General features: G+C 46.1%; 1 protein-coding gene across 5 annotated transcripts in view; it reads left to right on the forward strand.

Annotated features, from left to right (window-relative positions):
* The window catches only part of LOC117005078 (transportin-1-like), a 189,411-nt gene that overhangs the window by 52,404 nt on the left and 113,050 nt on the right, over positions 1 to 23,957 (forward strand). For all 5 annotated transcript variants that reach the window (XM_033076326.1, XM_033076330.1, XM_033076327.1 and 2 more), the window contains exon 5: positions 16,634 to 16,783. In XM_033076326.1, the coding sequence (XP_032932217.1) occupies positions 16,634 to 16,783 (150 nt within the window). The remainder of the gene's footprint in view (positions 1 to 16,633; positions 16,784 to 23,957) is intronic.

Genomic DNA, 23,957 nt, shown 5'->3' on the forward strand with positions numbered 1-23,957 from the left:
TGGCTTGGGTAGTGAATTGTACAAATACCTGTATAATCTAATAATGCAATCGCCAAATCTTGCGATTTTTTATTTGCCCAATCAAAATATTGCTTTTTTAATGGTAAATATATTACTGAAAAATCTTTGCCTGCCATTGTCAACAACCTAGTTCTTGCCTTTATTATGATTTGAGCTGTTATTTCTAGACTTGTAAGAATTGTCTTTGGGGACCTGTAAGATAAAAAAATCCACTCTATGATTAGAAGAGGGTCTCTTTGAGACACGTCCCATTGAAAAATCAAGCCATATAGCCGTGTCTCTTCTCCCAACACCGCTAAACAAAAAGGTAGTGAGTCTACATAACAATGTGCCTGTCTTTGTTGTATAATTTCTGCAACTCTCTCTAGAGCCTTTTGTGCTTCTGGTGTGAGAGTCCTGGGAGATTTAATATTACTATCTCCTCTTAGAAGATTGAACAATGATGAGAGATCCTCATTTGTGATTTCTAAAATTGGCCTCATCCAGTTTATCTCTCCAAGAAGTTGCTGTAGATCTTGTAAGTTGATCCTTGAGCTGATCTCTATTTTTTGAGGCTTTATTGTTTCCTCCGTGATTTTCCATCCAAGGTATTTCCAGGGTGTGATCTCTTGGATTCTGGAAATTCTGATCTCCAATCCAGCCTTCTGCACTTCTTCAATCACCCAATCACGAACTTGCTGTAGCTCTTGTTGTGTCGATGCTGCAATGAGCAAATCATCCATGTAATGAATGATCCTTGCTTCTGGATATTTCTTCCTTGCCGGAGCTAAAGCTCATGCCACATACCACTGACAAATTGTTGGCGAATTCTTGAGGCCTTGTGGTAAAGCCACCCAATGATATCTTTCCAAAGGCTCTTCCCTGTTTAGACTTGGAACCAAGAATGCCATTCTGTGAGCATCATCTGGATGAAGTGGTATGCTAAAGAAGCAATCCTTGAGATCAATGATTACAAGCGGCCATTCCCTTGGAATCATCGTGAGTGAAGGAAGTCCTTGTTGAAGTGGTCCCATTTCCTCCATGATTTCATTCAGCTTCCTGAGATCATGAAGCAACCTCCATTGTCCAGAAGTCTTCTTCCGAATGACAAACACTGGAAAATTCCAGGGACTATTTGTCGGCTTGATGTGTCCTTTTTGTAACTGTTCTTTCACTAAACTCTTCAAAGCACTCAGTTTCTTCCTCTCCAGGGGCCACTGATCCACCCAAATGGGTTTATCAGTCTTCCAAGTCAACTTTGGAGTGGTGAGTGCCACAGTGACCCCCACTAAAAATCCATTTCCAGTCTAATGCCCCATTGTGACAACAGGTCTCTTCCCCATACTGTGATTGGCCTTTGCACTATGAAAGGACGAGTGACTGCTGGTTTTCCTCCTGGTCCTGAGACTACTATTGCACTTTCACTTTGCAGACATACAGAGCTTCCTCCTATGCCTGTAATTTGACCCAATGGTACTCTTAAAGTCCACTCTCTCAGCCAGAAAATATATGAGATGAGCGTGACATCTGCTCCTGTATCAACCAATCCTTGGATCTCTAGTGTTTTTTCACCATATGTCAATCGACAAATGATGATGGGTTGTTCACGACCTATGTGTCTTATCCATGAAGCATGAACTTCTACGTGATCATTATATGAAGGATGATCTGGATCAATCACTGTCATCACTTGATGTCCCAATGGATGAGGTGGCAAAGCCATTGCTTTCACTATCCGCATATTTTCTGGAATAGTTAATGGTGGTCGAAGAGCTTTTGCTAAAACCGTCAGCTCTTCATTACAATCTGCTGCAAGAACTGTAGGAATAATAGCTAATCCGAAGATACTATTTCTGTCTTCGCCTAAAATTAAAAAATCTTGTCTCTTCCGGGATGCCCCTCTGACTCCTGTAGATATTGCAGTGTGCTCTTCACATAGGAGACATATTACTTTGGAAGTTCCAGGTAGCATTGCACTCTGGGTGGCAATAACTCTGGGTCGCAGGGGATGCCTGCAATTGCCCTGCAGAGGACGTCTGATTGACGTTCTCCTATAATTCTCCTGTTTGTGACGCTGCTGTTCCTTGTGTCATCGTCATTACTTCTGTCGTCGCGCATTGACGATTCGCACTCTTTTTGTAGTTTCCCGGAATCAGTAATTGTTTTCCATCAACATCTGTCTGTGAATAACACTCACTTGCAGGATGCTTTCCTCTTCTGCATCTTGAACAAAGCTCTGATGACTTGCCTGTTTTTGCAAGCTGAGGACAATTTTTCTTAAAATGTCCAAAATTCTCATATTTATAACATTGTCCCTCTGTGGAGTTCTTCTGCTTTTTGAAATTTGCAAGAACCTTCTCAAGAGTTTCATTTTGCACTTGGAGTACCCTTTCCATCCTTTCTTCCACAATTGATGCTATATGCTGTGGTGTGCCTACTTTACTGCAGGCCTCAACCATCTCTGCTAAAGAGGGCTGACCTGGAATTGCACTAATGATTCTCTTGCATTCCTGATTGGCGTTTGCAAATGCAAGACTCTTTAACAAATGTGGTTTGGCTGCTTCATCAGTCACTTGCCTATCCACTGCCTGTGTAAGCCTATCTGTGAATGAGGAAAAACTCTCTGAAGCACCTTGTCTGATATCTGTATATATTGTGTCTTGCATACCTGCTGGTGCAATCTGTAGAATTGCCTTACCGTGCAGCTTCTTTTATGTCTATTAACACCTCGCGTGGAAGTCTTGCTTGCTGGGCTGGGTTGTCCTCCGGTGGATCACCTGCTAATTGCGCCAAAGTGAGAGCTGCATTTGGCCCACCTTGATATTTTGTTCTCAGCTCTTGTAGAGCCCTTCTCCATCTGCTGTCCCAGATGAGTGCCTGTGTGTCTGTAAGAATCAGCGATACGAGAGACCTGAGATCATATGGAGTCAAATCATATATATTGAAAGTATCTTTTAAGAGTTGTTTAAAATATGAAGATCCCAGTCCATTGTCTCTTATTGCTTTAATCAAATCTTTAACTACTTCGTGATTTAATCTTTCCCATCTTGGGTTCTGCCCTTGGGCATCATAATTCACTGGCATTGCGATGTCCTCTGTACCAATCGTTGGACATGCTCTATCTCTTGCCAGATTCATTCTTATATCTGCCCAATCTATTAATGTCTGCACTGCAGATGGCTGTGCTTCCATAGGCACTGACTTGTAGAAAGGAGTTATCTGCTGTGTCTGTGTCCACGCTGCTTCACTCACCGGCGTTGCTGGTACCTGCACTCTCTGTGCTGTTCCTGGTCCTGTCTGAGGAACAAGGATCTGCGACTCATGAGTTGTCCGGAAAGCCTGTGGAAACTCTGCCCTCATCTCTGGGTGAGATTCCAAGCTTGCTCCCATGTGCTGCAAAAAAGCTTTAACAATCTCTTTATCTCTTTTGGAACTGTAACTGATTGTCCTTAACTTGATGCACTAGCACCTGCTGCCCACGCCGGAATCCCCTCCGACGCTGTAATACATACTGTATAATCCTGTTACTCATCTGGACTTTCCTGTGAATTTTTCTTAGAAGAGGATTTTTTATAAGAAATCGGAAAATAGTCTTGTAATGTTAAGGTTCTGCCACTAGATGTTCGCCTCGTTAGGGTTGACTGTGCCTTTTGCTTCGCCTTTTTGCTACCTGTCTTTTCTTGTGGATCTGGGAAACTCTTTAGAGCTTCGCACAATTCTTGCAACTTCTGTGAAAGACTTTCAGTCCTTGTCTTCATTTGTAACTGTCTACTCGGTTGCAATGGAAACTGAGACTCACAGCCGAGTCTGACTGTGTCTGTGCCGAGGGAAACGCCTCCCTCCTGGGCACGCCCCGGCTCCACTTGCAGAACCCTGGGGGTGTGGCCACTTCTGTCCTGACCACGCCTCCTCTCTGCTTGGATCGACGTAGCCCTGCCCTTGGACACGCCTCCTCTCTTATCATGATCGCCCTCATCGTCGCTTGTCTCATCCCCCTCCGAGCTAGACCCACCTACTTCACTCTCATTTGAGCTGTCCCTTTGTTTTCTGCTCCGCCTAATCTGTTGTCTCTCTGTTTCCGGACTCTGTCTCTATTACTGATACTTCCGGGTTTCGCGTTCCTCGCGCATGCCCGCCGTACTTCGCTGCCACCGCGCGCGCGCCTGACGCTGTCCCCATTGCTATGGTCACCGCGCCTGTTTCTCCTGTGTCTGTTACGGTTTGGACTGTCGCTCCCCCTGCCACCGCGCCCACGCTCATCGCGCATGCCACGTCTGGCATTCCTGCGATTGGCATGGAGCTCGCCGCCCCCCCCACACCTGGGTTTGAGGTCAGCGCAGCCCTTCCCGTGCTTGGGATCGAGGCTGGCCCGCGCGTCCCGGTCGCTGCCGTGGATGGCCGATCCCCGCCTATCCCCGCGACTGCGCGCACCGAGCCCGCGCTTTTCCCTGCTGTGTCCGCGGTAATTCCTGCCTTTCCTGTCTCCGCTTCTGCCCCCCCCATCCCCCCGAGAGCCGCTTGTACCGCCCCCCCGCGCTCTGGGGACAAGGTATCTGAGAAGCTATAGAAACAGAAATCTAAGTCTTCTAACTCACTTGGGAAAATTTCTAACTTGAGTTTTCCTTTCCTAGGATAGGGTGTTCTAAGTATTTCTGGGGATCCTGGGGTTTCTAGGGATACACTTTGACCTTCTTCAGGCCCTTCATCAATATCTAAAGCCCCTTGCTGATAGCAAGATAAATGTTCCTCCACTGGCTGATGACCAAGTGGCAAAAAACCTCCCTCCCCTAGCTGATGGCTAGAGTGGGATCCTTCCCCAGCTTCCAAGTGACCCAGAATTGCCCTCCGACAACTGGATAAACTTACATTTTTATGTGAAATAACTTCTAGCATCACTCTTGCCGGAGACAAAAGCTCTAATGCCTCTTTGTCTCTCTGGGTTGCTAAATGATATAAAGATCTATTAATCTGTTCCCAAAAACTTGGCTCAAATAATGAATTTGTTTCAGCGCTTGGAAACCTAAGTCTGACCCATAAAAGCAGGCTTTTAAGTTCTTTATCTGGGATGGCCATGGGATGAGCTGACATCGCACCTTTTAAGGAGGCTAGGAGATTGATTTGTTCCTGGCTGAATCCACCCCCCATGTTCTGAATTTTGACCTGTCTTACCAAAAGCAAGTCCTCAAAGTCGAGCCGGATGGTTTTTCCTGGTCACTGACCAGCAGATTGCAGGAGAGGAGTCCCGGACTTCCTCCCTTCTGATTCTGGCTTGGAGCTGTCTTTCTCTCAGCAGAGGTCAAAATTTCTTCCCTGCAGCCTTCTCTGGTTGAGTGCCTCTCTCAAGCTGTTCTTCAGGCTGATGGCTCTTCACGCCCTGGTGCAGCCCACCTCTTGCCCTGGTGTTCCTCACTGCGTGTGTGCTTGCCTCTGGGATGTCTTCAGTCGAAGGTGCTCACCTTTGTGAAGCCACCTTGAGCTCACTGCATGTGAGTGGCCCACTGTGTGTGTGAGTGCCCACACTATGCCCACATTGAACCGATGCTGTGTGCCCACCCAGGGACGCCAGTTGTGGACGGCGGTGACCTCTTTTATGATCTGAGGTCACTCACTGCACAGTAGTGGTGGTCTGAGAATTCTTGTTTCACAGAGAGGGCATGAAGGAAGAGTCAGAAGCTGTTTTCTTAGGTTTCCAAGGTTGTTTATTCTTTCTTATCTAAGGAATTTTCACTCTGACTTACAGCGGTTCACCTTGCATCTTGTTCAAGGCTTTCTCCCCGCCCTCCAGGGCTGGACTTATCTTTTATACTCTAAATTATGCATACATTGTTTACAATTAATCTCCAATACATGACACCTACATTGCATTGTCCAGTTTTCCCTTAAACCAATCCAGAATTGACATTCTAACCCAAAAGATGGATGACAAGAAGAAGAAGGACATACCACACCCTAAATCCTCCATCTTGTGTTCAGACCCCTAATATAAACAATTTTTAAAACTTCACTTTTCTACCTTTTAGTGCTCTAATTTATACTCTACTTATTTTTGTGACTTTGTAATTCTTCATATAAAGATGGTAATTTCTCCCAGGGACTTAGATTGAACTAACAGGGCTTTTGGGCACCTTGCCAAGGCTTCTGAGCTCCCTGCCCAGATTCTAGGGAAACCAGGGGAATATCCTGGATTCCCACATACATACATGCAGTTACATACACAGTATCATAGATAGTTCACCCTAGAACAAGGTCTCCTTGGGGTGTGCATCGAGTTTCTCCATCCTTTTGCATCACCCACCAGGTGCAACCTGGTCCTTGAGTGAAAACCACCGCCCTGACAGGATTGTCTTTGCTGGAGGCAGAGTTCACCCAAACAGTTTTCCCTAGCATACCTCTCATGTGTACCACTGGAACCTTATCTCCATCTGGTGTTCCCAAAGGCTCAGATTGGGCAGAGCCTGCTTGTCTAATGGAACCTCGGGTATTCACTAACCATGTGGCCTTTGGTAGATTACTCTCCCAGTTCATGAAAGTCCCCCCACCAAGTGCCTTCAAGGTGGTTATAAACAGGCCATTGCACTGTTCGACCTTCCCAGCTGCTGGTGCATGGTAGGGGATATGGTACACCCATTCAATGCCGTGTTCCCTAGCCCAGCTGTTTATGAGGCTGTTCTTGAAATGAGTCCCGTTGTCTGACTCAATTCTCTCAGGGGTACCATGCCTCCAAAGGACCTGTTTTTCAAGGCCCAGGATGGTGTTCCGAGCACTGGCGTGAGGCACAGGGTAGGTCTCCAACCATCCGGTGGTGGATTCTGCCATGGTCAGCACATAGCGCTTGCCTTGGCGGGTTTGAGGCAGTGTGATGTAGTCAATCTGCCAGGCCTCCCCGTACAAGTACTTGGACCAACACCCACCATATCAGAGGGGCTTCACCCATTTGGCTTGATTGATGGCAGCACACGTCTCACAGTCATGGATAACCTAAGAAATACTGTCCATGGTTAGATCCACCCCTCAGTCTCGTGCCCACTTATACGTGGTGTCTCTGCCCTGATGACCTGAGGCATCGTGGGCCCATCGAGCCAGGAACAATTCTCCCTTGTGTTGCCAATATAAGTCTATCTTTGACATCTCTATCTTTGAGGCCTGATCAACCTGCTCGTTGTGTTGGTGTTCCTCATCAGCCCGACTCTTTGGGACATGGGCATCCACATGACGAACTTTCATAGGTAGCTTCTCTACCCGTGTGGCAATGTCTTTTCACTCATCAGCGGCCCAGATTGGTTTTCCCCTACATTGCCAGTTTTCTTTTTTTCCACCTTTCCAGCCAACCCCACAGAGCATTGGCTACCATCCATGAATCAGTGTAAAGGTAGAGCTTTGACCACTCCCCTTTCTCAACAATGTCCAGGGCCAGCTGAACAGCTTTGAGTTCAGCAAGTTGACTTGATCCACCTTCTCCTTCAGTAGCTTGTGCAACCTGTCGTGTGGGGCTCCATATGGCTGCTTACCACTTTCGGTTCATCCCCACGATGCGTCAGGAACTGTCGGTGAAAAGAACGTAGCATGTTTCATCTGCTGGCAGTTGGTTATACGGTGGGGCTTCCTCAGCCCGGCTCTCTTGTTCCTGCTTCTCTTCATCAGGGAGACCAAAACCTTCACCTTCTGGCCAGTTTGTAATTATTTCCAAAATCCCAGGGCAATTTGGGTTTCCGATGCGGGCGCATTGCGTGATGAGGGCAATCAACCTGCTCCATGTGGCGTTGGTGGCGTGGTGGGTAGAGGGAATCTTTCCTTTGAACATCCACCTGAGCACTGGCAGTCGGGGTGCCAGGAGGAGTTGTGCTTCCGTGTCGATCACTTCTGAGGCAGCTTGGACTCCCTCATAGGCAGCCAAGATCTCCTTCTCTGTGGGAGTGTAATTGGCTTCAGACCCTCTGTAGCTTCAACTCCAGAATCCCAGAGGTCGGCCTCGAGTCTCCCCAGGCACCTTCTGCCAAAGTCTCCATGACAGGCCATGGTTCCTGGCTGCAGAATAAAGCACATTCTTCACCTCTGGTCCCGTCCTGATAGGGTCAAGAGCTACTGCATGAACGATCTCTTGCTTGATTTGGGCAAAGGCTTGCTGCTGCTCAGCACCCTAGTGGAAATCGTTCTTCTTGCAGGTAACCAGATAGAGAGGGCTCACAATCTGGCTGTACTCAGGAATGTGCATACACCAAAAGCCTATGACACCTAGGAAAGCTTGTATTTCCTTCTTGCTGGTTGGTGGAGACATTGCGGTGATCTTATTGATGACCTCCATGGGGCTCTGGCATCGTCCGTCTTGCCACTTTACTCCCAGGAGCTGGATCTCTCGGGCAGGTGCTTTGACTTTGCTCTTTTTAATGGCAAAGCCGGCTCTCAGCAGAATCTGGATGATCTTCTCTCCTTTCTCAAAAACCTCCACTGCTGTATTCGCCCACACAATGATGTCATCGATGTATTGCAGGTGTTCTGGAGCTTCACCCTTTTCCAGTGTAGCCTGGATTAGTCCATGGCAGATGGTAGGGTTGTGTTTCCACCCCTGCGACAGACGATTCCAGGTGTATTGCTTGTCCCTCCAGGTGAAAGCAAACTGAGACCTGCACTCTGCTGCTAGAGGAATCGAGAAAAATGCATTGGCAATGTCAATGGTGTCATATCACCTTGCTGCCTTGGACTCCACCTCATACTGGAGTTCCAGAATGTCCGGCACAGCAACGCTCAGCGGTGGAGTCACTTCATTTAAGGCACAATAGTCCACAGTCAATCTCCATTCCCCATCAGACTTGCGCACGGGCCAGATGGGGCTGTTGAAGGGTGAGTGGGTTTTGCTGACCACCCCTTGGCTGTCCAGCTCACGGATCATCTTGTGGATGGGGATCACAGCATCTCGATTCGTCCGGTACTGCCAGCAGTGAACTGTTGAGGTGGCAATTGGCACTTGTTTCTCTTCCACCTTCAGAAGTCCCACTGCAGATGGGTTTTCTGACAGTCCAGGAAAGGCGTTTAACTGCTTAATGCCCTCTACCGCTACAGCAGCTATTCCAAAATCCCACCTTAATCCCTTTGGGTCTTTATAATAGCCACTCCTGAGAAAGTCTATGCCTAGAATGCGTGGTACCTGTGGACCAGTTACAATTGGATATTTCTGCCACTCCTTCTCAGTCAGGCTCACCTCAGCTTCCAGCAAAGTCAATTCTTGTGATCCCCCCATCACCCCAACAATGGAAACACGCTCTTCCCCCACATGTTCTGATGGTATTAGGGTGCATTGTGAACCAGTATCAACTAATACCCTATATTCCTGTGGCTCTGACGTGCCAGGCCATCGGATCCACACCATCCAATAGACTCTGTTATCCCGTGCCTCTCCCTGGATAGAGGCAGGGCCCCTCTAGCCCTGGCTATTATTCCTTTCCTGAACATACCTAGCGGAGTTTCCTTCAAGTGGGTCTGACAGATTATCCTCCCTTCTGTAATGCCCATCACCTTGGTCATTGGAGGTTGAGGCTACCTTCACTTTAGTGTAGCTCCCTCGGCTAGCATTTCCCTCCCTGAGTTGACGCACCCATGCTGCCAGGACAGAAGTGGGTTTCCCATCCTATTTTCCCATGTCTTCCCCATGGTCACGCAGAAAAAACCATAGGTCAGCTCGTGGGGTGTACCCTCTTTCACTAACTGGGAGGCGTTGGGCTGCAACCTTGGGGTATGAGGCTCGCACTGGTGCTGCATTGATCTTCCTGATCTCCTCCCTCATCTCACTTATGTCACCTTTCATCCCCCTCACCTCCTTTATCTTTTCCCTTATCCCTGCCTGTACGCAATCCTATACCATGGCAGAAACCTGGGCCTGCACTGCGCCATTCATCATACTGTGAAAATCCTAAAGCTTGTTAGCAACAGAGCTCACTTTTTCTCGGTGCTCATCAGCATTAATCATTGCAATGAAGGTGTTATATTGAGATGGCCCCAGGTTTGCCAGATTCCACAGCATGTGCCCTGTGCACCTGACCTAGTCAGGGTCATTGTCATGCTGTCCATCCCTCCCAAAGAGTACTTCCAGTATTGCCACTTCTCTCAGCTGCTGAATTTCTTCCTCAAGGGTCTTCCAGTGCATTCTATTGTGGTGTTCCTGCATTGTTTCTCTGTTGACAAACCTCTCTCTTACACTCATTAAAAACCGCTCCCAGAGGGGAACGGGGCCTGGCTCCCTTACAAATATCTGGTCCACACCTGAGTCCTGGGACAAGGATCCCAAATTCCTTGCTTCTGTACCATCCAAGTGCACACCTGTACCCATAAGGTCCCAGACCCAAAGTAACCAAGTTGTCAAAGCCTCCCGGTCCCGTTATGCAATATTTTTCTGCAGATTGCGGAGAATTTCATAAGACGGGGACTCGGTGGTGATTTCAACCTCTGGCTCCCCTGCTGGTTGTGAGGGCCCTCCTCTCTGGTCCTCTTTGTCTAGGTACCTTGTTTTCATTTTAACTTTTCTAGTTTCCACAGGGGCAACTGCTGCTGGCTGTGTGTGCCCTTGCAATTCAGCTGGAACCTGGGCAGATGTAACATCTATGGGTTCTACTGCAACATCACTGGATCCTCCCTCTTTAAGGCAGGGCTTCTCACCATCTGGGGAGAGGTACCCCTTCATCATCTGGCCCATCTCACGTATCTCCTTCACTAGAACCCCACTCACTCCGGGTGGTTCCTTTCTGAGGTGGGCTGTGGGGCAGGGTCAGGCTCTGGGGCTGCATCCCTAGTCTCTGGGGCAGGGTCAATGTCTGCAGCACCATCCCTATTTCCTGGAGTAGGTATCAGGGTTGTTACCTAGCTCAATCCCTCCTTATCTCTAAATGTTAAGTAAGACAAGCCTATCAGTAACACCAGCCACTGTATGATATCATTAGCATTTAGTGGAGATTTTAACCCTTCAAAAACTTGTGGAGTAGACCAAAAAATCTGGGTATAGGGTTGGGAGAAAGTTTCCCCTGGTGTTATTCCCTCACAGTAGGTGCCATTATTAAAGTAACCCCAAAAACATGCAGTTAGTGTGTGGTATCCCTGAATCCATGTACCCGCTTTCCAAAGGAAGTTAAAAATCCATGAATTCCTCACCTTATCAACCCATAAAGCAAGCTGGATAACAGTCACAGTAGCCTTAGTTATAGGGCCCATATTTATATGAGGGCTTGCAAATGGGAGAGATACATGTATGAACACGTGCAGCCCAAACCAGGTTAAACTGGACCTGGACTCTTAGTCACAACAACTGCAGGAACAGACAGGCGGCAGCGGCTGGGAGGGCGTCCCTGGTGGGAGAAGGGTGAAGGAAAAGAAACCTCTGCTCACCGTTTGCGTCCCGGTTCTCAGCGCTGTTCTCAGAAGCAGGAAGCTGTAGCAGTGTTGGAGTGCAGGGCCTGGTCACACCACGGAGAAAAAGAACCTCTCTCCTCTGCCTTCAGGCTGGCGAGAGCGAGTGGCCCCTTGTAAGGACAAAGCAGCTCATGGCTATCCATCCCCACCCCTCTCTTTTGTCTTGATTACAGTAATTTCACAACCATGAGGTGCATTGTACTATAAGGCGCACCTCCTTGGAGTCGGCAAATTTCGCAACTTTGTACATTACATAATTCGCACCGGAGTATAAGGTGCACTTTTTTTTGCAGCCAAGATCTGCACCGCGCGCAACAAAGTAACTAATTAGTAATGGAATCCCGCGATCATGGAGTTTACTGGCATGTGCTCAAATTGGAAACATGTTAACAGATTGGTGTAGCCTTTAAACGCAGCCCCAGGTGCTCTCCCCGTGCATGGGCTGGCCCCGACACTCCCACTCGCCCCCAGCTGGCGAGGCGGGCCTCAGGGCGGTTGCGGCTCGCGGCAGCCACGGTTTGGGGTGGCCACAACTCATACCTCGGAGCTACTGCGGTTCAGGGCGGCTTGGGGCCACCTGTGGTTAGGGACCGTCCGCGCCTCGGGGTGGTGCGGCGCTGCCCGCTCCTTCTCTCCCTGTGCGGCTCCTGCTGGGCGAGGACTGCCCACTCCCTCTCTCCCTGTGGGGCTCGTACTGACCGGGGGCTGCCCGCTCCCTCTCTTTTCCTGTGCGGCTGCTGCTGGCCGGGGGGCTGGCCGCTCCCACCCCCCCTCGCGACTCGGCAGTCCCATGGCACCGTCCCCCCTCGGGGCTCGGCTTACGGCTCGCACTTTTTTTTTGCAGTGAGGAGCTGCGCCGCGTGTAACAAAGTAACGAATTACTGGCAGGTGGTCAATTTGCAAACATTTTTCACAGATTGGCGTAGCCTTTAAACGCAGCCCTAGGTGCCCTCCCCGTGCCACGGACCCCGGCACTCCCACACTCCCACCCGCCCCCGGCACCAGCTGGCGCAACTTGCGGCTCCTGGCTACCACCACGCGGCTATGGGTCCCAACTTGCCCTGCCTGGCGGCCGCGGCTGACACAGGCCCAGGCACTCCGACCCGGCGCAGGCTGGCACAGCTAGGCTTGCGGCTCAGTCTCCAGGGCTGCTAGCAGCTCCATCCTGCTGCGCTAGGGGCGCGGCCACCCGGCGGCTCCTTCCCCTTGCGCCCGGACCGGTGCCAGTGCCGCCCGGCTTCTTGTTCCCCCCGCGCCGGGGCTGGGACCGGTGGCAGCTCCGTCTCTCCTCATGCGGCTCCTGCCGACTGCGGCCGCCCGCTCCCGCCCCCCCTCGTGACTCGACGCTCCTGTGGCACCGCCCCCCCATTGTGGCTCACACTTTCGGGTTGGCAAATTTCGCAACTTTGTACATTATATAAGGCGCACCGGACTGTAAGGCGCACTCACGGGTTCAGGGAAAAGTTTTAGTCAAAAGTGTAAGCCTTATAGTCGTGAAATTGCTGTAATTAGAAACCAGGGAGTTGCCCAACCAGGTTTCTTTAACATGCTAATGGGAAAAATTTCTCCACCTAGGGAAAGAGTAAAAGCTCCCCCAACCCCCAACACAGCTTCTGTGGTCCAGGAGAGCTCAAAGGGTCTTACTTTGGACTGCTCTTTATAGGGTTGCAAGAGAGGGCTTTGGTCGTAATTTTTCATCCTGGCTGCACTTCAGGTCCTGCCATTGGCTCGCAACAACTCCCTGCAGCACTACAGGCTTGAAAGTAGCCCTGTGGAAAAGGACCTGTAGGTGATGGTTGACAGTTGCTGAACATGAGCCGGCAATGTGCCCAGGTCGCCGAGAAGGCAAATGGAATGCTTGCTTATATCAGAAATAGTGTGGCCAGCAGGACCAGGGCAGTGATTGTTTCCCTGGACTTGGCAATGGTGAGGGTTCACCTCAAGTACTGTGTTAAATTTTGGGCCCCTCACTCCAAGAAAGATATTGAGGTGCTGGAGCATGTCCAGAGAAGGGCAGTGGAGCTGGGGAAGGGTCTGGAGCACAAGTCTGGTGAGGAGCAGCTGAGGGAGCTCAGAGGGCTCAGCCTGGGGAAAAGGAGGCTCAGGACAGACTTTATCACTCTACTACTACTGCCTGAAAGTAGATTGTAGCCAGATGAGGGTTGACGTCTTCTCCAAGGTAACACATGACTAGACGAGAGGAAATAGCCTCAAGTTGCACCAGGGGAGGTTTAGGTTGGGTATTAGGGAAAATTTCTGTAATGAAAGGGTTGTCAAGCCCTGGCATAGGCTTCCCAAGACAATGATGGAGTCACCATCCTTGGAGGGATTTGAAAGTTGTGTAGATGTAGCATTTGAAAACATGGTTGGGTGGTGGACTTGGCAGTACTGGGTTAATGATAATACTTGTCACATCTCATAACCACATTTTTATTTAAAATTGTAAATCTGTTCTTCTAGAAAAGTGTTTGACCCTTTGTCCTAGTTTGGAGGACAGGTGTCTGCTGAGAAAGGCAGGAGTTTCTCTTTGAAATGGAGAATGTAAACCCCCTCCCTCCAAGTTATTATAATTTTGAAATCAAGGGGCTCTCAGGCAAAGATATGGGAATTAGGAATAAGAGTTCTTTTCTAGGGAAATTAAAATAGAAATACAGTACTACAAAGAAACAAACTCCAAACCCTGACAAAGTCAGAGTACAACCTGACACCCTGTCAGGCAGGGTGTTGGTAGCAGTTCGATTAAATGGTGGTTGCAGTCCTCTTGTAGTGACAGATGTGGTTCAGTTGAAGTAGTGGTCCTGTAGAAGGTGCAGTTTCCCTCCGGAGGTCCAGTGGTGATATGGAGAAATCCAGTTTTCCTCTGGAGTCCAGTGGAGAAAGGGGCTACCTTAGTGTCCCAAAACCTCTGTTTTTATCTTGGTAAGAAATGTTGGGCTCTTCCCCCTGGCTGGAGCAACTTCCAATGGGATGAAGTAATTTTATCAGTCACACAGTGGGACTCAATGGGCCATTAGCAGAAAATGACTCCCTGGAGGAAGGATGGGTTGTGAAAAGGTAAAGAACAATGCCCCTCCTGGTTTCAATGGATGGCCCATTAGCAGAATATCTCCCATGGAGATAAGGATTACTGCCCCCACCCTCAACAGATGGTGATAGAATAGATACCTTTTATCACATCCTGTATTGTAACCCAAGACACCCTTGAAATGCAGTGGTCTGCAAGAACTTTTATTTTTACATTGTTTAGAAGTTGGTAGGTATGTAAAACCTGTAGTATAGGCAAAGTTACAGAATTCTTTTAAATATATATGCATTGTGTGGATTCCTGGTTTATGAAGTTAATGAATTCTATATAAGAGCAATATTGGTAAATTAATATTTATAGTTACAGAGAATAAAAAATACTGCTTCTTTAGGAAGACTGAAATATACTTTTAAATCTTGTTCTAATAATCATATACAGCATTCTAGTTTTGGAACTCATAATCAGTTGATTAAAATTAATTTTTGCATAGCCTCTCTTTTTAAAAATGCCATTTTTGTTCAACTAGCACTGATTGTACTAGAAAGTATTTTTAATGGCCCTCAGTCAGTCATCATGGGTATGATTAAAGTCCTTGTGTTATGATGCACCAACTTTAAGTTTTTAAATATTTTATATTTGAAAGTTATATGTCTTTTTTTTTTCTTATATTTCTTTGGGGATGTTAATAGTTTTGAAGGTCTAGAATAGATCTGTGTGTAAACTGTAGCTCTTGGTGCAAATGAACTATAAACATCCTTACTTCTTGCCTCAATCAGGGTTTCTGTTCTGGTTTGGGCTGAGGTAGAGTTACAGTAAATTAACGAATACAAGCCACACTGAGTATAAGCCGCATCGCCGGGTGTTGGCAAACATTTTGGTTTTTGTCCATAAATAAGCCGCACCTGAGTATAAGCCGCTCTGTCGCTCGCAGCGAGGACCCGCGTGCAAAAAAGTTGCCAATTAGTAACAGAACCGCAGCAGGGCGGGGTTTACTGGCTCGACTCGGGCTGTGCAGGCTCGGCCCGCTCAGGGCTACTGACGGGGCCAGGTGGATCAGCCCGGTGCTGCCGCTCGGCGGGGCCGCTCGGGGCTGGCCGCCGCCTCTGAGCTCGCTCACCCTGGCCTGGCGCTGCCCCGTGGTGGCAGGCAGGGACAGAGCCCCCCCCGCTCCCGCGGCGGCGGAGGTGAGTGGGGACGGAGCCCCCCGCCTTCTCCCCGAGCCACAGCGATGGCGGCACGTCGCCCCCACCTCCTCCCCGAGCCGCGGCGATGGCGGCACGGGGCCCTCGCCTCCTCCCTAAGCCGCGGCGATGGCAGCATGGGGCCCCCGCCTTCCCCTCGGGCCGCAGCGATGGCGGCACGGGGCCCCCCCGTCTCTCCTCCGGGCTGCGGCAGAGGAGGGAAGGAGAGAGCTCTCCCGCCTCTCTCCCCACCCCACGTGCTGCCTGCAGGGAGCCAGGCTCCACCCGCCGCGCAACAGAGTAACAATTTGTAACAATCGCGAAATGCTGGCTTTTACTAGTAGGTGCTCGGCTCGGCACCCTGGCTGGCACTTCTGAGGTTGTAAATGTCAGAAAATTATTCACATATTAGCCACTCCTGAGTGTAAACCGCATTTCCGGTGTGGGAGCAAAATTTTAGTCAAAATGGTGCGGCTTGTATTCGTGAAACTACTGTAATTTTCTTCACAGTGGCTGGTATGGGACTGTGTTTTTGATTTGTGCTGGAAACAATGATGATAACACAGGGATGTTTTCATTACTGCTGAGCAGGGCTTACACAGAGCCATGGCCTTTTCTACTTCTCACACCACCCCACCAGTGGGTAGGCTGAGGGTGCACAACTGACCAAAGGCTAAAATGCTGATTAAAATTAGCTTTTTCGGCTGATTAGGATTGCTGTAAACTTTAAATTTAGATTTTCTTATACTATAAACTAATCCTTTCTATGTAGAACATTGCATCTCACTTTCAACATGCTTCAGAAATAATACCAAGTTTCTTATGCCCTTGGTTGAAGAACTAAACATGAATCTGCTCACAAGTGAACTCTGAAACTAAAAAACTTTGCTATGTAGATTGATGGTTGTATTTGGAAGGAGGGATAAGGAAATAAAGATTAATATTTATTGTTGTAAGCATTGATCTTATTGCATTGTTCTACTTTATCCTAAGAACTGATGGAAGTTATAAACACAATTATTTTCTGTTGCAGATGAGCCAACACGTTCCTTGAGTGGTCTCATCTTGAAGAATAATGTAAAAGCACATTTTCACAACTTTCCAAATGGGGTAACTGACTTCATTAAAAGTGAATGTTTGAACAATATTGGTGATTCCTCTCCCTTAATTAGAGCTACTGTAGGTAAGTTTACTCTTATTACTGTATTCTGTGCACTGAAAATGTTACTGATATAAGTGAGAACTGTGCTAGTGGGAGTTATTAGACTCCTAAAACTGTTTGCTTCTGATAATTGTCACAACTACACTATTATTTGATTCTGATATTAATCTTCAGTGTGAATATACAAATATATTTTTCCTTCCTATTCTCTTAAAACTGAATTAGAAATTCAGTTCATATCTCTTGAAATGTGACTGAACATAAGTTTACTTGAATCTACTAAAATTCAACTTGCTGCCAATTTTTATACCTAAGACCAGGAGTAAGGTAAAGGTTCTGACTTCAGAACTATTTCAGCATTCCACTTGCATTAGTAAAACACTTTTGTTAGCCGATTTCCTCTTTGCTCCCCCATATGCACACCTCTTCAGGGAATCATTACACCAGATGTTACATATATTAACATAAGGAGTTTATGCTTTTAAAATAGCTTCTGTCAGAAAACAGTAGATAAAGTGTGGTGATCAGAACATCAGCTACAAGTGTTTTTGTTGTATGTTTTTTTTTTTTTAAATTTCCTAAATCCTGTGGTTTAGTACACCTCTTCCATAACATGAATATTTGTTATTTTTACTTATTTCTAGGTAATGTTGCTTTTCTGTCGGCTCTTTGAGAACATGATTTCCCCCAATTATTACAATTGTAGTTTTCCTTGTCCGCTCCAAAAACTAGAAAAAAAGTGAAATAAATGTAAAATTAGGTACAGTAGAAAAAAAACGGAGATTGGGTGCAAGTTCAGAAAGGTTTTCAGCTTGTGTCAGCTGATTTCTGTTACAAAATAATGTCATGGTTTCACCCCTAAGTAAGTAAGTAAGTACCACACAGATGCCTGTTCACTCCCCCATCTGTTCCCCCACTGGGGAGCAGAATCACATTGAGATAAGAACAATTTAATAATTGAAACAAAATAATAATTTCAATAATAAAAATATACAAATAATATTACTAATAATTGTCATGAGAAGGACATAGAGTTACAGAAGCCAAGAGAACCAAGTGATGTGCAATACAGTTGCTCACCACCCACTGACTGATGCCCAGTACATCCCTGAGCAGCAATTGTCCCCTCATAGCCAACTCCCCGCAGTTTATATACTAGGCATGATGTTCTATGGTGTGGAATACCCCTTTGGCCAGTTCAGATCAACTGTCCCAGCTGTGCTCCCTCCTGGTTTCTTTTGTGCAGCTCCTTGCTGGCAGAGCATGAGACACTGAAAAGCCTTTGTCTCATGGTAAGGGCTGCTCAGCAACAATCAAAACATCAGTGTTAGTGTTATTCTCATACTGAATCCAAAACACAGCACTGTACCAGCTACTGAGAAGAAAATGAACTCAACCAGCAGAAACCAGAACATTTTCCACCCCTAATTCCATACCATTTACATCATTCCAGGTCACACAGTTCCTAGTACCCCATCACCTCTCTTTTGATAGATATACACACAGATATACTGCCTCAGTCTATGCACTATGGACCCTGTAAGTCTGTTGAGTTCATTCACTCCAAGTGCCGGGTCCTGCAACTCCATGCAGTACTACAGGCTTGGGGCAGAGTGGCTGTGTTGTGGCAAAGTGAGACAGCTTCAGAAAAAGTTTATTAGAGAAGCCCTCTGGTTGAGTCACGAGGTGCAGAAAGGATCGCCTTGCTTTCTAAAACTCCTCAGAGGAGCCTGGGTGGAGCTGTATACAATCTTAGCTCCAGACTTGATTAACAATTTACATCTAAAGGATTATATAGGTGTAATTGAACCTTTATACAACTTTGTCCTGCAGGATTAAGGATGACAAACCGGATGTATTTATATAAATATATATGACTTATTGTGATATTGATTAGACAAAAATGTCTTGATCAGAATTATTTGCTGCACAGTATAGGAGCTATAACTACTAGTATAATATGGTGCACTATTTTGATGCAATCTTAAAGCTAGCAAAAACAATTAAGTAGAAATCCATGTTACTCACCCATACCAATGAGCATGAGCAAATCACTTTTGCTCAGCCTTGAGGAGTAACCTTGAGAGGTGTCGCCATTTAAGGGAGGAATCTCCAAAGATACACTTCAAGAAAGGTTGTGTTAAAAGACCTTGACATTAAAATGTGGGACTGGGCTTTTATAGTATAAAGTGATTGACTGTCAGTCATATATCTTCAGACCAGCTGTGTCAGCTCAACAGCTTTCGATAAGTTATCAGTAGTATAATTTGTGCCTTTATCCAGGTATTTTACCAGGTCTACTACATTTTCATCTCACTATCATGGTGTTTGGGACTGATGAGTCACACTGGGTTTCAGCATTGTTCAATGCCAAAAGCAGCAGGACTCCTCCTTCATTTATCTCTGATAGCTTTGCAAATAGGACATTGTTTGAGTTGTTTTTCCCATTCCAGGCAGAGCATCCTGCTACACTCTACCATGTGACTTCAGTCAGTCATTGTCTTATGAAATGGTAATGCAGGTATCTCTTGCATTCATGCTATAAAAGCATCTACTGCATATGTGTACATTATCCTTAAATATGCTGAGGTACATCAATCTCCTAAGGTTTACTGTATTAACTTAACTCGTGGTTTGATAGTATTATCTATTTTATAATTATACATTACATGTTTACACACAAAGTTATCAAAATTAGTTAGAATTTAGCCAAAAAATATTAAACAGAGCATAATACAGAGTTAGCTATGGATTCTGGCAAAATCCCACTTATTATTTCAATTTATATACTTCTGGAAGAGTTAGTATACTTCTTTGTTGGATTAGGTGCCACACATATATACAAAGATTACTAATAAAAACCAGATTCCGATTAATAATAATATTATAATCACAGGATGTAACATTAAGTCCAGAATGCCCATTGTGGTTGGAGACCATCTGTGTGAGTTGACACAGGCAGGTGGCCAGAATAACCACAAAACAATGGCTGAAATGCAAGGAATAAATTTATTTACTTACCTCACTAAGTGGAGGATCCCGAAGCACCACCTGGGCAGAAATACACAAGTGGGAACACAGCACCATCAGACTCAGTCCTTCCTAGTGGATGGTGGGGCTGCTGTTTGCACCCATTTATCAAGGGCCTACACACACAGTTTACCACCATGCTGTGATCTCCTCTGTGCTTTTTATGATCTCTGAGCTTTCATCTTCTATCTCCTAAGACTGGGAGCTCAAGCATGTCTGCGAGAGGGTCTCTCCAAACACCTATGTTATCTCTACACAGAGATTCTATTTCTCAAAACAGACAGAGGATAAACAGCAGTAGGCATAATACATGGAGTTTCCCACACTGTTATTCTCCAGGCCTTGGCATTCCCAGCTGCAAGGTCCCTTAAGCAAATCTACCATCCTTCTCACCATTCTTCTGCTTTTACCTGTTTTCTCCCAACAATATCCTACCCCCCCTCTTTCAAGACCATTGCCACTGGGGCTGGAAGTGTAGAAAATGGTAATTTGCAGAGGCACTTCATGGAGCATATAGGAAAAAAGGAATAAACATATAATGGTCTAAGGTAAGTGTCCCAGTCCTCCTGCTGGAGAATTAAACCACTCGGCTAGCAAGGCACCACCAATAGGTTGCCTTAGTCAATGAATGAAGTTCTGTCGATGTCAAATGTTTCTCTCAATGCAGCTGATTCAGCAGTCATGTTGAAGCAGCACATGCCCTCAGAACAGTGTATATAGTGTTGAGACAGGAGGTAGGTCATCAACAACTGGTCTGGTGAGCTTACCAGCTGTAGTGCAGTTACTTCCACATACAGGGCAACAATTGCCTTTGATGTCCAAATTAAACCTTAGATAAAGGCATACCCCAGGTGTTCTATATTTGCTACTTGGAGAAGAAAAAGGAAAAAAAAATTATCACACACAATTATTCACATAGTAAACCTGTAGAAATCTATCCAGAGTTTGTGCATGTCATACAAGTCTACAAAGCACGACAAACCAACCTGTGTTAAGGAAGGAAAATAGGAGTGTCATCTCCTTCCAGTAATACATATGCCGTTGGCCCAGCTCCTTCAACTAAAATTACTCCAGGCCTGTTAGCTTGAGGTAGGGTGATTGCCCACACAAATTGAAGAGGTTTGGTTTATGCTTTTTCAGACCAAACTTCAATTTGATGGTGGGTTCACAGCACCAATAACAGAATTACAACACTGTCTCCCCAATAAAGCCCTGGTATTTGTTAAAGCTATCTGAAATACAAAACTTGAGAATCTGATATTAACAGAGGATGTAGCATAAGGGGAGAAGTTTGAGTATAGAATCAGACTGGGTTGTCAGAGGTTTAAGTGATCTCAAACACTCATTCGTGACAGTTATTATGTGAATTTTTATATCTACACTAACAGACTGTAGTTTCACCACACAAACCATTGGTGCAAACAATTCCATTTCCCCTGTGGTTTATATTTTGGGAGAGATACCATCTGGAAGAATCTCAATACTCACTACGTTTGGTACTGGAGGTGATGTGATGCAGTTATAGGGCATTTGGTTATGAATATTCCAGTTGTTTAACAAAAAAACTGCTTCAGTAAGATGTGAACTCCACTGTTGTAGTTTTAGTACTGGTTAACTTTTTCAGTTGTTCCTTCCAACATCCCATTTGTTCTTTCAATCAGTCCATTATCTTGGGGTTGGTAGGCAATGTGGAATAGCCAATCTATTCTCAGGCTTTGAGCCCTGTCTTGGACATGACATCCACTAAAGTGTGTTCTTTGGTCACTGTATTTATGAGGAGGTCTACATTGCTGATGGAGTTGTACTAATGCTTCAGTTGTGTTGTGTTGGTTGGTATATTTGGTGGGTTTAGCAAAGAACAATACTAACACTCCATCTACAGCAGTGAATACATATTGCCACCCCCTTGATGGGGTCAAGCAACCTGCCAGGTAGTCAAGAACCCACTGTCCCCGCTTTATTTTCCCCCAGGGCCTATATAATGCCCTTAAATGCAGCTGTTTACCAATAGTAAGTGCAGTTATGTGCAAATGTCTAATATATATGTAATGGCAAAGGGGTTTGGTTGTGGGCAATATCTTAAGCACATGCAGTAAGAGCTGACTGATGTCCACAAGCATCCATAGCTTGTGCACGTACGTCAGCAGAGCTCATATCATCTACTTCCCTATTATTTTGTGACTAAAGTAAGTAATCCTTCTAATGCACTGAGACATGTATTACTTTTGAGGGATGTTCTTGTACATGTTGCCAAATTTGTTGTCATATATCTGCTTCCATTGCAGGGTATTTCTGTATGTGCCAATCTTCTTAGGCCCAGCAGGGTAACAACATTGTGAGGCTTTTGTATACAACCTAACTGTCAGTGTATAAGTAATGTGATTGCCCTTTCAAGATGGCAAGGGATGCTGTGACCAACGCAGCCCACTGACTAGACACCTGTACACCCATTTGCCCTAGTATGAGTCCTGGAACTGGACCACATGCAACTGCTCTCCATCGTCTCTGTCCAGTGGGCATGACCAGGCATCTTTCCTGTGCTCTTCTGTTAACTTGTCCTAAGGGGATGTTTGCTCCACAGGAGATGCAGGGAGATCTCTGGGGGGGGGGAGAGGGAAGGTTCCCCCAGGGTGGGCACAGTTCCCAGAAAGGTGGCATGTGGAGTGGTTACTTGCAGTTTTCACAGTAAAAATCATTGCTGTAAATAATGTTTCTATTTCCAGTGCATGGTTGCCTGGGCCACTCCTGCCTGAGCCCCGACAGAATTATCAGTTACCCACCCATGAATGGGAATGGGCGTGTGTACAGTCACATTATCTTGGCTTGAGATTCTTTCAGTTTCTTGCAATGATCAGACTACAGCTAGAATTTGTTTTTCTATCGAGACATAATGTGTACCAAAGCCTTGTAATGCTTTAGACCCAAATCTTATGGGTTCTTTTTGATTTTTCAGCCCAGCTGTGTGCCACAATCCCTACAAGACTGTCCTCTAGAATTGTTACTTCTAGTTCAAAAGGATTTCCTTGCCTAGGAGTGTACAATTGGGCATGCTCAATCAAAGCATTCTTGCAGGCATCAAAGACATCTTGTTGTTGCTTGATCCATTGCCAAACATCTTTCTTCGTGGTCCATTTCTGCAGAGAGCACGTCAGTACCACTGGGTGTGGAATAAATGTTCTTCACTACCCTAAAAGTCCCAGGAAAGTTTGCAGTTGTTTCACCATGGTCAGTACAGGAAATTGCTAGACTGTTCGCTGGACTGTGTTTGGTATTTTTCTAAGTTACCCATGCCAAACTATCCCCCAAAACTGCACAGTTGTACTAGGGGCCTGTATTTTCTGTAGATTAATTGCCCAGCCTTGGTCTTGTAAGCAGGATTTCAGCAATTCAGCAGCTGCCTCAATTTCTTGTGACTGTGCCATAATCAATGGATTATCAATATAATGGTGAACAGTGACAGCACCCAACCACAGTGCTACATCAGCTACCACCATCTGGTGGCAAATGGAGGGACTGTGTTTACATCCCTGAGGCAATACCTGAAAAGTATATTGCTTTTGTTGCCAGGTAAAGATCAACTGATCCAGAGTCTCTGAAGCAATGACTATTGAAAAGAAAGCATTAACGAGATCCAATACCATCTTCCAGGGCTATAGATTTTTCCTGATTTTTTCTATATCTGGTACCATAACTGCAAGTGGGGGGGTGATTCTTTTCAATTTTCTGTAATCAACAGTCACTTTCCAAGTCCCATCCAATTTTTGAACAGGCCAAATGGGGTTGTTAAAAGTAGTCATTGTTTCTCTAAGGATTCCCACTTGTAGGAGGGTCTGAATTGTTTAATTTCCTCTTCCCCCCCTGGAATGGGATACTGCTTTACATTTACCACCTTGGCAGGCACTGGCAGTGCAACAGGAACCCACTTCAGGACCCCACACAAAACAGTTATAGATCAAGATGTGGAGTCACAAAACAAAAATGATTGTTCAATGTTTCAACAGTGTGGACTGCCAGCACACCATTGCCCAAGATATATTCTTTAATTAGGGAAATTAACACCTTCGTGACAAATGGGGTGACATCTTCTATTCTTAAAGCAACCTTAACTTGGAGGGCAGGGGTGGAACTGTCTCCCAAGCCACAGCTCTGCAAAGTACAGTAATTT

The sequence above is a fragment of the Catharus ustulatus genome, chromosome W, assembly GCF_009819885.2.
Source record: "Catharus ustulatus isolate bCatUst1 chromosome W, bCatUst1.pri.v2, whole genome shotgun sequence".
NCBI classification, from domain to species: Eukaryota; Metazoa; Chordata; class Aves; order Passeriformes; family Turdidae; genus Catharus; species Catharus ustulatus.